Below are 14,088 nucleotides of genomic sequence, written 5' to 3'. Positions count from 1 at the left end.
CACTCGCTCACTCTGACCCGGTGACAGTGCACTACAAAGTAAACTCCAGAACCTTTAGAGAATAACTACCCTTCCCTGAACATAGCCCTGCTGCAGCTCTGGGCCTGGGCTCTGGCTTGAGTGATGAATCGCCCTTACTCACCTGACAACAGTGACACAGACGCCTCGATCTTGTGAAATCTGTCTTCAGTTTGATCTGTATTATCCTGAAGGGTAGACTTCTTCAGCAACTGGTAGGCTTTTGTTTCTATAGATTAAAAGAAGCACAAAAATACTGACTTTTCTGCAGCCCAGAGAGAAGTTCCTTAAATTCTTCCTGTGAGATCAATACTTTTCAAAAGCAAGCAAATTCTTTTTTTGAATTGTCACTTTTTAGAAATTCTGAAAACAAGAAAACAGTTTAGCTGAATCCAGATTTCAAGACTCAAAAACAAGTTGTATGAGTTTATTTGAGGTTGAATTCCAGTTACAGTTTGAGTGGGTCTCTGGATAGGTTCAACACCATGGGATATAGTGTTTCTTCCCTCTGAGCCTTGCAGGAGTAGCTATGGGAATGACCAGAAGAGACTGCTCGACCTCTGAGGTGGGCAGGTCTCAGAGCCCTCCCTGCCCCAGCCCTCAGGCTGGCCACTCGTGTGCCAGGCTCTGGGAGAAGGGTTGGGGCAGGAGTGTAAGTTAAGAGTCCTACAGCTGAGGAAATCTAGCCACGGCATGCCATGGGAAGGCAGCAAAGTCAGGTAACCTGTGATCAGCAGCAGCCTGGACCCGGCTCATGTACACAGGGCTCCCTTGGCCAAAGAACCCAAGTGACACAACTGTCCCCATTATGTTAAGTCTGAAGGACTCCTGGATGAAAGGGGAGAGGGAGGATTAGCACTTCTGCAAAGACAGCAAAACAGCATTCATGTCCACGCCTTCCACATGGTCACGAAAGGACTCCCCCTGTCAGCCCCAGGGTCTGGCAGTCACTGCATTCCAGCTTTGCCTGCTCTACTTGAGAACTTAACCAGAGTCTCTGATTACCGGATTAAAACTAGCATCAGATTGAAGAATAAAAAACATAACTAATCTTGCTCAACTGGAAATCAGAGATAAAAATGGGTATTTAAAATGAGCATCATATTCATCCTGCTGCTGAGTGCCCTGCCCACCTAGGAGGTCATGCTGTCTCTTCTGGTCATTCTCACAGCTGCTTTTACAAGGCCAGGAGGAAAGAGGCACTGTTCTACTATGATGTTATATTAAGGGCTATATAATTAAAAATATGTACAGATCAGAGATTCTTCAGTCTAAAGACAACAAATTCTAAGGCAGCTCTATTTAACACTGCTGGACTGTGACATCAGTTTGGGATGTTGAAACTAGTATTTTGAAAAATCTAATAAGAAAACACCAGACATTGTGCACACAGAAGGGAAAGCACTACTTTGTGTGATGTGTGTGTATGGCCTGCACAGAAAGTGTTCCTGGTGAGGGCGGTCCCACTGTCCAGGGTGGCTCCAGCAGGAAGGCGTCATGACATGCTCCAGCTAATCCTTACATCCATACTACTGCAGATGTGTAAGATAATTTGGGGAGAGGGGAGATATTAATAAAATCAAAGACAATGATTTCTAAAGGTAAAGAATCACTGTAAAAGAGGTGAGAATGCCCTGTTCTATCTTATGAAAAATCAACCCAAAAGTGTTTCAGCTTTTAGGATACAAGTCCAGGTCTTAATGACAATATGCTATTTCTCATTCAATTACACTTATTTGGTCAAGGAGAAAGTAGCAAAGATGAACATTTAAAAGGCAAAAAGCAGTAGCTTGCTGATACATAGAGGATCCTGGCTGCTGGAAGCTGGAGGGTGTCTGCTGTCTTAAGAGAATTGCTGACTCCAGCCAGATGACTCTCCTGATCCTCAGAAACCAGGAAGACACATGCTCCTGACTTTCAGGAGAGGGTTTTTTTGCCAGAAATATCAAGCTGGTAGTCCTGGGGTAGTTTAAGATTTGGGAGTATGTAAGCATTCTGCCCAAATCCAAGACAGAACTGATATTATTACTGCTCTGAGTCTAACAAGGGAGGAGATATCAATGTGAAGCCAATTTGCTTTCAGCAACAAGGGACTGTTTTGAAGCTCTGGAAAGATGGGCCTTTTCTTTTTTTTTTGAGTTGGAGTCTCACTCTGTCACCCAGACTGGAATGCAGTGGCCGCTCCTGGCCACCACAGCCTCGACCTTCTGGGCTCCGGCGATCCTTCCGCCTCAGCCTTTCAAGTAACCGGAATTACAGGCATGTGCTACCACGCCCAGCTGATTTTTTAAAAAATTTATTGTAGAGATGAGGTCTCGCTGCCCAGGCGGGTCTCGAACCCGCGGGCTCAGGCAATCCACTCACCTCAGCCTCCCAAAGGCGCGGGATTATAGGCTGAGCCACCGAGCCCGGCTAAGATGGGCCTTTTCTATGTCCATACACCTTCCATTCTGGTCTCCTTTCTGTCCTTGAAGCACATAGGGTCTCCCTCAGAGCTGCCTGAGTCTGCTTCTGATTACCTCACTTTCCTGCCTCGGTCTTTTCCCAGTCACACCGCCACAGATGTTGCATCCTTCGCCGTCCACGGCCCTTCTCCATGCAGAAGCCCTGAAGCCCACCTGCATACATCCATCTGCGATGCAGCTACCCTGACCTGAGCAGTTAACGAAGGGCCTGAGGACTGCCGGGCACACCACCTGCCCCAAGCCCCTGAGTGCGTCCTCTGACACTTTAAGGCAAAGTGAAGTGGGAAAGGCCTTAGAAGCGAGAGCGTCTGCTTAGAGGAACTGACTCCAAGGCAGGATCAGAACATGAAGCAGCTGGCACTGCCACCCCATGAAAACAGGCCGCCTGGCGGTGGGACCAGATGTGGTAGAACTGGAGTTGTCCTCCTGTGGAGCATGTCACACCTGTGTTCTGGTCAGAATTGCTGCATGAAGCATCATGTGACAGGCCGGGAGATGATCCACACAGGAAAAACAGCACTCAGGTTTGGTTGAAAAATTAGGAGTGGTTAAAGGCCTGCGAAGAAACTAGGTTGGAGAGGGAAGAGGGTTCAAGGACACAGACACTGCAAACAGACTATATGGGCAGGGACTGTGAGTGTAAAAAAGTGACTCTGGCCAGGCAAGGGGCGGAGGGTGGGCCAGCCTGGAGCAGGCTGGGCAGCACATGCCCTGCCCACAGGGACAGCTGTCCCAGGGACAGCCAACTGCTGCCAGGTGGAAAGTGGGCCTGGCCTTGCCAGACTTTGGCCTTTTCTGTATTCTTTTTAAAAATAAAACACTGCATAGGCAAACAGAACATATTTGTCTCTTCAAAACTAGATGGTTGTGAACAATTTTTTTGTGTTCACTGAAAGTGGTACAAGAACACTCAGGGAAGAACTGCAGCCAAAGGATGTAAGGCAGCTGTTAGGAAAAGCTTCTTCGTAAAAGGGCCAAGACCCTGATCGTGTGGCCTGGGGACTCCGTGGTTATGTGACGGTTTTTAAGAAGCTGTCTGTGCCAGACGTCCAGGTTTCAGATTTGGAGGCCAGAGTATACTTTTCGCTAGGAATTCTCAAACAATTCAGACATCCTCCTCAAACAGCCTAGATCTGACTGGGGTGCCTATTTCATGAAGCAAAAGAAAAAAGCTATAGCTGTGAAGTTTATGGCAACTCAGGTCCAGACTTTTCTGAAAGGAAAAAAGTCAAGAATCAAGAGGCCAAAAGCCGCACCGTGTTAATGTCCTGTAAATTCATAGTTATTAAATCAATGAATGAACGAAAAAATGAGCAAAAGTAACACATCTAGATGTTCAAGTTAGCCTGCTATAAATCGGGTGGGTTAAAGTTGATATATTTCCAAGGGGAAAGAATTTAGTTTTCTCAACTACAAGCAAACCATATGTCTGAATATTTGAGGATCAGGTACTGCCTAAGGCTTCACTGTCTAACCTGACTCAAAACTCCAGATAAATACTTTCTCCTGTGAAAAAAGTTCAACTCTCAGAAAGCACCGAGTAATGAAAATGATTAAAGAACAAACATTTCTAAAGAATACAATCATTTTCAGTTGGAATATTCTGGTACACACAGAAACAAATACACAAGCATGCTCAAGCTTTCGCTGCTGAATCTCTCATTCAGGCATCTATTATATACTCAGGTCTGCATCAAAATTTAGTTTAAAAAGTAGAAAAGACTGCAGTTTAAAACATAAAACAAGGTAAGGAGTCCCGTCCCTCCTGGAGGTTAAAATCTATCCTATTAACTCCAGACTGATGACATCATGAGAGAAATGCACCCTCCCTGGGTTGTTCCATGTGCTGCCTAAACCCAGGCATCTATCTCTTCCAAAGTGTTGAAGGATCACTAAGCCTGTTTTTTTTTCTTTTTGATATGCATTTTGTGTCTAGAAAATAGAAACAGCCAGAGAAAGAAAGTGAAAATACGCTGAATAAAGGGAGATAGGAGAGGGATGATGTGGAGAGGAGAAAGAAAAAGCCTCAACTTCTTATGTTTTATTCTCTTTTATATGCAAATGTACACCTGCTAAAATACTTCTAAATCTACAAACAAGAAGAAAAAGAAAATATCTGATGAACAAGTGCTTTTAACAACCCATTACAAGAGCCAGATAAATGTGTAGCTCGCCAGCCTCTGAGGGTGTCTGGAGGCGGGAATCTGCCCATTGCTTTTGCTGAAATCCATAATGGAAAAAGAAGAGTTGCGCCTGGAAAAGGGATAACAAAGGGAGATGCAAACCATACTACCACTACAGCTAGCGGCAACCTTGAACTGACTAAGCACTGGGCACCTTCCAGGAAGGAAGGACACTTGCTATTGTGCAGACAGTTTAAAATTAAATTGGAAAATGCTTCCTGTCTGCTGAGGCCCCCAGTGCTGCTACTTTTCATGTATTTCCACCCCCATGTGGTTTCTTCACCCACTGCCCTAGATGTGTTGCTGACACTACAAACCTCGTCACTTTTAGAAAATAAAATAAAAGGTGTGAGATATATTTCTTCAATTATTCCAAAAGATAAATAGTACCACCGAAAATTCAGAAACAATTTGCCCATAATTGTTGAAATAAAAACAAGAAACTAGGGTAGTGTGCTTTTGCAATTATGACAATACAGAAAAAGCATCTATGTTTAGAAGCTTTTGAAAGAAGGCAGTGAGTCTGTAAAATGTGTGACATACAGGTGTGGATCCATAACCAGAACTGCTTTTCATGTCCAGATGGTCTGCACTAAACTCTGCTCCACCAGTTGACTGGGCCTCAAATCCATTGTCAAGGCCATACTCTGCACTCACAGAGGGCTGACAGGCGAGAACAAACACTCCTAGTTTACACCAGTCACCTGGGGCTGCTTCAGAAAACAGATTTACATCATAGGTTTAATTTCTATGGGCCAACTCAACAATTAAATCCCCAAATAAACGCCAGGTTTGTAACTGACCTTAGCAAACATTCCCAAAATGAACTGAAACAGTTTTGCTGGTATTACTTCCTCCAATTTTACAACCACAGTGTCTGCCACTTAGTATTTAATTGTGGGAGGCGAATTTTCAACTCTCAAACTCACAGAACCTTTGACTTTTCAAGTGTGAGTAATCTTGACCAGAAAGCTGTTTTTATTGGGATAATTAAATAGTTTTTTTAAAAAAATTTCAGCAATGTACTCAATTTAGGTAATGAGAAGGATCAGATTAATGACAATACTGTCACCATCTCTATAGTAGGATAAACTGGGTGCTAAAAGCATAAAATATCAAGAAACCCCTCCTCACCCCCTGTGGTAAGTAGAATAGTGTTGCTCTCTCTCCGCACAAATTCATACTCAGAACCAGAGAATATGACCCTATCTGGAAATAAGTTCTCTGTGGATGTATTAGTGAAAGATCTCAAGATGAAATCATTCAGCATTCACAGTGGGCCCTAAATCTACTGGCTTGCATCCTTATAAGAAGAGAAGACAGAGAGACACTGACAAGCAGGCCATGTGAAGATGGAAGCAGACACTGGACTTCCACCTCCACTGCCAGGAGCCACCAGTGCCTGGAAAAGGCAAGGAAGGGGCCTCCCTAGAGCCCATGAAGCTGCTGACACCTTGACTTCACACTCCTGGCACCCAGAACTGTGATGGAACATATTTCTGTTGTTTTAAGTTCATGATGCTTTGTTTCAGCAGCCCTAGGAAAACAGTACACCCCGACATGCAATTTTATTAAACGATCTAAAGCTTTACCTCTTCTCTCTGTCAACTTTGGTCTTCTGTGTAAAATGAGTGTGCTTTACAACACGACATACAAGGACCCGGTTAGCTTTGAGATGCTTGCTCCATAGTCCTCAAACCTGGGAGTCACCTGGATGTGTTCTAAAATACTTATGCCTGGGTGCTACCCCACAACGGTCAAGATAACTGGTCAAGGGTGTGGTCAGGGCATGCGCATGTTTTAAAACTCCACATGGGAGCCGGGCGTGGTGGTGTGTGCCTGCAGTTCCAGCTATTTGGAAGGCTGAGGTGGAAGGATCACCTGAGCCCAGCAGGTCGAGGCTGCGGTGGCCATGAGCGTGCCACTGCACTCCAGCCTGGACAACAGAGACTCCAACTCAAAAAATAAAAATAAAAAAACTCCGCATGGGATTTCGCTGTGAAACTCCCGCAAGACTTTCTTTCAGTACTTATGAGTTTTCTTGACTGCAGAAGTGTTCAGCCAAGAACATTCTTCAGAATAGTGCCTTTTATTCTTTGCTGACCACGTTGAGTCAACACCGCCACGTGCAATGCAATGAGGAAAGCCTTCCTCCTGCAAGCAGCAGGCAGCAGACCCCATATGTGAAAACCAGGAGACTGAACCCTGCCTGGGAGATAGGGCCAGGGGGACTGCATTGGACGATCCAGCCATGTATGGTGGTTTTGCACAAGTTGGGAGTTCCCTATCTCATGCACAGCTGGCAACATGCACGTCTTTACTGATTCTTTTCAGGAGAGCACTTCCAGGACAGACAGGTGAAGCACATTCTCAGTGCTTTGGTATTTAATACCGTACTTTGGTGGCACAAAGTCATCACCACAGTCTTTTCTCCCAGGGTAAATCCAGTCACCAATGCCAACCTAGCCATTGTATATTTCCAGTCCTTTTCCAATTGATGTAAAACTCAAGGAGTAATATTTGGGGAGGCAATGCCCAGACCCCCAAGTGGCACCTTCCAAGCCCACACTGACTTTCTGGAAAGACTCTAAATGAATGTCTTAGTATAACCTTGAATATTTCCACTTGTCAAAGAATATCAGAGAAGAATGGAACAGTCAGGCAACCACTTTCAATATAGCTTGACCAAGAGAATTGGTGTCAAAGGAATGAGAGGTTGAATGGACTTTCTTGGAGGCTTAATCCTCTTGAGATGAAAGCTGAGAGCTCTTTTCACATGGAGCTTAAGGAGACTGATCTTGCCAGGACAGGCAAGAGTGGAGGGAGTGACTCAGAGGTAGGATTCTGATCTGAGTCAACAATCATTTAAGAAATTCCTTACTAGCCCCATTTTTATTCATTTGTTGAACAGATTAAGTGCCCATTGAGGGCTGGATTTTATGACATTCAGCACAGTTGTAACATTTGCTAAAACTAAAACTCATTTAATGCTGAAAGGTAAATTTTGTGTGAATACAAATATCAATGTGGGGACTTTCACTTTGGGCACATAAGGAGTTCAAAGGGAGACTTTCTCACATAGCCAGAGAAGCATCACTTTCCTCCTGGTCTAAGAGTTTCAGGAAAACATCTACCGAATACCCTATGACCCATGTGTGATCTCAGAGGCCTGCGTGTGCTCAGGTTTGCCCTACCTTATAAAGGGCACACCTCCTGGCACACCCACACTTGGATGTCCCGGTCAGCTGCCTGCCTCTCCAAGACTCACCCAAGAGAGAGGAAGGGTATGCTTTGTTCACCATGGCTCCCAAAGCAGCCATGCAAAGCTCACCTTTTGCTATGATGTACGCTGATGTTTATCTGATCCAGACATCCTGATGCACTTGCCTTTCTGGTAAGATAAAAGAGGAAGGTGGTGGGGCTCAGGTCCTAAGTCTAAGCTCAAGGTCCAGCACACTGGCTCCATGGCCTTGAGCAGGACACAACCTGTCGAAGTTTCTGCAGGCCGGTTGCAGGATGAAATACTAATATTTACCTATAGGACAACTGTGAAGATTAGAGACTAGTGAAGCCTTAGTGAGGGCAGCACCCAGCCCTCTGTGGTCTCTGCTACCCCAGGATTCAGCCAGAGTAAAGGTATAATGCACATGCAAATGACATACTATTTATTATGTCATGAAAACATCACTTTCATAGATGTCAAAAATAGTCCTTGATTTCCATCTGGATTCTTTAGTAAGAACAGCAAGCCAATAAAGGGTAGACTATGTCAATAACAACAGCCCATCTAGGCTGTGGGATCCCCATTCTGTGTGTGGGGTGTGTTTGGGAGGGTTTCTGTATAAGCCTTAGCACAGAAAACTCACATGCTTCTAGAGCAATGCCTTCCAAGTGGTGGCAAACTTTTCAAGGAGCAGCCCCTTAGCCAAGAAGACATCTGTTTTGGGTGACAGGCATGTGAGGAAGGGAAATGAAGATAAGAGGACGTTGACATATTTAACTTCATCAGCACAGCCTGAGAACCAGTCTCTCAGTATTAGAAAGAATGCCAGAAGACCCAGAAATGAGCATTCCTTCCATAGTGACCTCTAAGAGAGCCATGGTTCCTACCATGATTCAAGCACCCAGCACAGAATCTCACATCTGAAAGACACTTAACCTGGTTTTGCTGAAATAAAAAGTTAGAAAGTTCTTTTGTTACTGAGCTACGCTCTACAGTTAAGCTCAATGTTTTGCCTTGTATGTGGCAGCCCCTTACCTATTAAAGAGCTAGAGTGCCCTTTTTGGTCCAATGTCCCCAGGACCATCATCCTCCTGAAAACAATGTACCTCCAGAGCCTCCACCTTCTTCCTGTGCCTGCCAGGTTACACCTTATTCCTTTTCTCTGCCACATCTTTTCTGAAGTGGTTGTATAGTAAGTCAAGACTCACAGAAGGACCCAGGCTGCAGAGGGTACTTTTGGACTGCCAAGTTACTTATGTAACTTCTGGTCAACTCAAAAAACAGCCTGAGCAAGGAGCTTTTAAGCATAACATCTGGGTGCAGGTACACCAAAGTAACCCAAAGTCTCAGAATAAAGCAGTCTTACCACAAGTGAGGCTCACATAAAATGAAACCACAGGAAAATGGTGAAGATGGTTTCAGTGTATTGAGAACTGGTGCCCTCACTGGACTCCTGCTTTAAAAACCATTCTGCATACGTGTGTGCATTTTCCAAAGCGCATTCCACGGAACATTCACTCTGTTGGCTGCTAGCAGGATCGTTCCATTTTCACACGAATAGTAAGTTATTGGAAACTCTAGATTCACACTTTCAAACACTTCTCTGCTGGAAGTCTTCTCCAAGTCTTCAGTATGCATCATGCATACCACAGAGGGAGTGAGAAGGACCACATGAGGTTCGGCCATGACATGTGTCTTCGCTGAAGTTTTTTCTGCATGGAGCATTGCACAGAACGCATTTTAGGAAATGCTGCATGAGCCCATCATGCCTATATGTGAGCATATCCAGGGGCCTGCCGCCTGGTGACCAGGGGCTCTGCAACGTCTTCACGTAAGCACATGAAGGTTACTGAGGGCATGGAGACACTGCAGGCAGGGACATCTGGGGCCTGACCCGTGACATCCCAGGAGCTACTTCATCAACATTCTACATTTTTTCCTCTAAGGACTTCCTCATAGGACTAACTGGAAGTTCCAAGGTGTTATGAAACTCTCTTCTTTTTGATAAGGTGAACATCTTTCTGGAGTCAAACCATCAATTGTGTTCTCAAGTAGCAATTTCTTGCAGAAACTAACTTGGCGGTACTATTGGGAAGCACTGCCTTGGAGGAGTCACAGTAGCTCTTGGTCCCAGGCCTGTGCAGGTTTTGGTTCCAGGTGGTGACTGCAGCTTGGGGAAGTAAGCAGCTGCTAGAACCCAGAAGGGAGGCATCCAGGCCCGCTGCTGGGGCTTGTCCCAGGATGGTTCCTTCTGAGACACGGCACCCCCACACCTGCTTTTCTTTCACTTCAAGTTTACTTGCGAGGTTCCTGATAACTAGATGTCACTGATTTGGAAATGTTGGGGACCATAGGGGCCGCACAGTAGCCCAATAACATTACTAATGTTCATGTGAATATTACATATCACAGGTCACATGGACTGAGTGTCTAGGACTTTCACATACATGATCTCATTTAACTCCAAGACAACCCTGTGAGGTAGTACGTCCGCTTTCCCCAGCACAGGGGCTGGAGCCAAGGGTAGAGAAACAGAGCAGAGAGGGAGAAAACGGCCACTGATGGCTGGTTCTAATGCCCCAGATCAACTGCTACATTTCCTCAACCCTCCAGGAGACAGCTTCTGGAACAATCCTTTTCTTTGGAATACTCTAGAAGGAATGTAACCTATACAAACACAACCATTATGTACCTATACAAATAGGAAACCTCAACAAAACTATTGTAAAGGGGCAGGCAGATTCTATGGTAAACTACCTATACTTGCCGTATTCTACCAAAAACCAAATCTCCAAAAAATTATGCCAAAGATATGAACATTTAATAAAGTGATGATGGCCAGGAGCTTAGGGATCAAAGTCGCTGCAATGATGGATGCAGTGACAGTATTAAAGCCAAGGGCATGGGAGGTACAGGGGTTGGGGCAGGGAAGGCTCAGGGTATGCTGGTAAGGACAGATAGTGAAAGGGCATAAGATGGAGGTGATATACCCAATGAGCAGTCATTTTAACACTGCATAGTTCTGTCATGTTCTTCTAGCAGTTCACTTTAATTTACTCTCTAATCACTAGCCAATGACAGAACCAGTTTCTCAGAGGTAGCTATTGATAATTGTTTTACAACTTCCTCCCCAGCCTGTTTTATAAACAAGTTAACCTAATCAGCCATTTCTGACCTTCATGACAGACCTCATCAACAGGGCAGTAATCATGTGACTCATCTACCTAATTGTCTGTTGTCCATAACCTGATGTTAGTACCTGTGCTTACCTGCCCTCTGTGATGACATGGAGCAGATCACCACCCAATCACCTTAATGACCTGTCACCATCAAGGATAAGATTTAAAAGGCATTCAACTTTAAGTAACAGTATCCATTGTTTTGTTAAGCATGTGCTCTTTGAGCTATGGCCCTCTATCTTGGGGGGAGAGGGTGAATCTCCTCTCTCTAATTTACTTTCTAAATAAACTATAATTTATTTACTTCTGTGTAATTCTTTGCATCTTTCATGCAGTACCAGATTGCAGACAGCCCCCCACTGGCCTGACCCAACATTTTGGAGGTCTCTAACATTTTTGGAAGTTCTACTGAGATTCTAGTTCCCAACATTTTTGGAGGTTCCACCAAGTTGGTGACCTAACAGAAAGCAATGGGTATTGCAAAGCACATAACTTTGCTAAGTTTTCTGTGTATCTCCCAGGATTTTTTTTTATGTTTAATATTTTGTCATACAACAGGCACAAAGCATTTTTTAAAAATTATTGCAACTACTGATAGATCAATGGCAAGTTGTTGGAATTAAAATTTATTTTAAAATGTTAATTACAAGTAGTCCTAATTGCTTTTAGCTAGCCACACTGCACTTCTTTCTGCATGAAGAAAAGTTTGGAACCCTAGTATTTAATTATTTCTTTTCTTATAAAGAAAGTCGATGAGAAAGTAGAAGAGATGTTACCAGGGCTGGGGGAGATGGGGAAGTGGGTGTTAGTATTTAACAGATACAGAGCTTCACTTTGGGAGAATGAAAATGTTGTGAAGATGGGCACGGAGGCTCATGCCTGTAATCTTAGCACTTTGGGAGGCAGAGGTGAGAGGACTGAGTCCAGGGGTTCGAGACCAGTCTGGGCAACTCGGGGAGACCTCATCTCTACAATAAATCGAAAAATTAGCCGGGCATGGTGGCACCTGCCTGTAGTTCCAGCTATTTGGAAGGCTGAGGCGGAAGGATTACCTGAGCCCAGCAGGTCAAGGTAGAGGCGGCTGTGAGCGTGCCACTGCACTCCAGCTTGGGTGACAGACTGAGCCTTGATTTAAAAAAAAAAAAAGGCTGGGTGTCATGGCTCAGCCCTGTAAGCCTGTCATCCCAGCACTTTGGGAGGCCGAGGCAAGAGGATTGCCTGAGCCTGTGGGTTTGAGACCAACCTGGACAATATGGTGAGTCCTTGTCTCTACAAGAAATCAAAAAATTAGCTGGGCATGGTAGCATGTGCCTGTAGTTCCGGCTACTTGGAAGGCCTACTTGGAAAGATTGCCTGAGCCCAGCAGGTCGATGCTGGGGTGTCTGTGAGCATGCTACTGCATTCCAGCCTGGGCGATGGAGTGAGACTCCAACTCAAAAAAAAAGAGAAAGAAACATGGTCTGAAAGTGGATAGTGGTGATGGTTGTACATTAGTGTCAGTGTACTTAATGCCCCTGAGCTATACACTTAAGAATGGTTAAAAAGGCAAATTTTATGTTGTGTCTATTTTACCACATAATAAATCAATTAAAAAGGAAAAAAAGAAAGTTTATGAGAAAATAACATTTGCATTAATTTTGGGGGAGTTCAGCTACTCTCAGCAAGGAAAGAAGACTGAAAAGAATGAGCAACTAGTCATTTCCTGGTTTCTCCTCAACAAGCTTTTCTCATTTTAATGGATATTAAGTCCAGAAGTCCTGAGATACTTTTGCACTAAAGGTAAATGCCAGGGAAGAGCATCTACAGGACTTCTCAGTTTCCAGCAGTTTGGGGTCATCTGCATTTCTATTAATAAACATAGTCAATAGAGGAGTATAGTAGAGTTTTCTCAAAATGAAGAATGAACACACAATAAACATACCACTGGGAAAAATGTTTAAAAGCAAAGAAAGTCTCTGCATTTTGGAGCGACATATTATGTGGATGCGTAATGTATACAATAATTGCTCTACTATAAACTCCTTTTCCAAAATCAGAGTTTATCACAGAAACATGAGTTTAAAAAATTAATTATCATGCCATGAATTGTATTCCATGAAAGCAAGATCTTCTTTTCTACTTATAAACAACAACAAAACGACCACATATGCAGATGCATGCCTCAGCACCTTGGTGTGATGGTGTATTTACTTGTATAAATATTTAAAGTCAGACCTTTGAATTTATAATTAAGAAGTACACCACTTTACAAAATAAGGTACTAGTAAATTTAGATGAATGACAAACAGAACTCTGTTCGGAATACTAATTGTTGCTGTTGATATTCTAAAACTAAAAAAAGTCATGATATCATTCAGATTCCATCTAAACCAGCCTAATACATGTGCAGAAATCTTTATAGGTCTTGATGAAGCCTGATTGGCAAAATTTTTAAATTATCAGACAGGATTTGTTGTAACTGAGGCACAAGCAAGCTTCTATCTGGCAAGATAGAGGAAAGAAAGAAAAGAGGAAAATCAGAAGTGTTTGTGGTTTGCCAGGTGATGATTTGGCTCTCGAGGGAGACTAACCTTTACACAGAGATGCAGGGGCTGGAAGGGTGTTACAGGTATGAATGTATCATGTGATGATGAAAAGCACAATATATATAGTCATTTTCCACCTCTGTCTTTGTTAACATAAGTGAAAGGTCATAAGTGTACCTTGAACAATTATAATACTATAAGAAAACGTTTGGCAGTAATGGGAAACTGTGGAGGGGGGGTGCTGGGATTAAACATGAACAGACACTTCTCATGGGATGACATACAAGCAACCAACAAACACATTTTATAAATGCTCAGTCTCACTAATTCTTAGAGACATGCAGATCAAAACTACAGTGAGATACCACCTAACTACTGTAAGAATGGATATTATTAATAAGTCGACCAGCTGAGATGCTGGTGTGGCTGAGGAGAAAAGGGGATGTTTCTACACTGTTGATGGAATGTAAGCTAGTTGAACCTCTATGGAAAGCA

At 43.7% G+C, this 14,088-nt stretch overlaps 1 protein-coding gene across 2 annotated transcripts in view; it reads right to left on the bottom strand.

Annotated features, from left to right (window-relative positions):
• Positions 1-14,088, bottom strand: part of KIZ (kizuna centrosomal protein) — a 114,224-nt gene that overhangs the window by 15,341 nt on the left and 84,795 nt on the right. For both annotated transcript variants that reach the window (XM_008064544.1, XM_008064545.1), the window contains one exon: positions 143-247. In XM_008064544.1, coding sequence (XP_008062735.1) covers positions 143-247 — 105 coding nt within the window. The remainder of the gene's footprint in view (positions 1-142; positions 248-14,088) is intronic.

The sequence above is a fragment of the Carlito syrichta genome, unplaced genomic scaffold, assembly GCF_000164805.1.
Source record: "Carlito syrichta isolate Samal-C Ts95f unplaced genomic scaffold, Tarsius_syrichta-2.0.1 Scaffold307683, whole genome shotgun sequence".
NCBI classification, from domain to species: Eukaryota; Metazoa; Chordata; class Mammalia; order Primates; family Tarsiidae; genus Carlito; species Carlito syrichta.
Note: the sequence above shows the minus strand (reverse complement) of the source record. Positions and strands in the feature narration are given on the sequence as shown.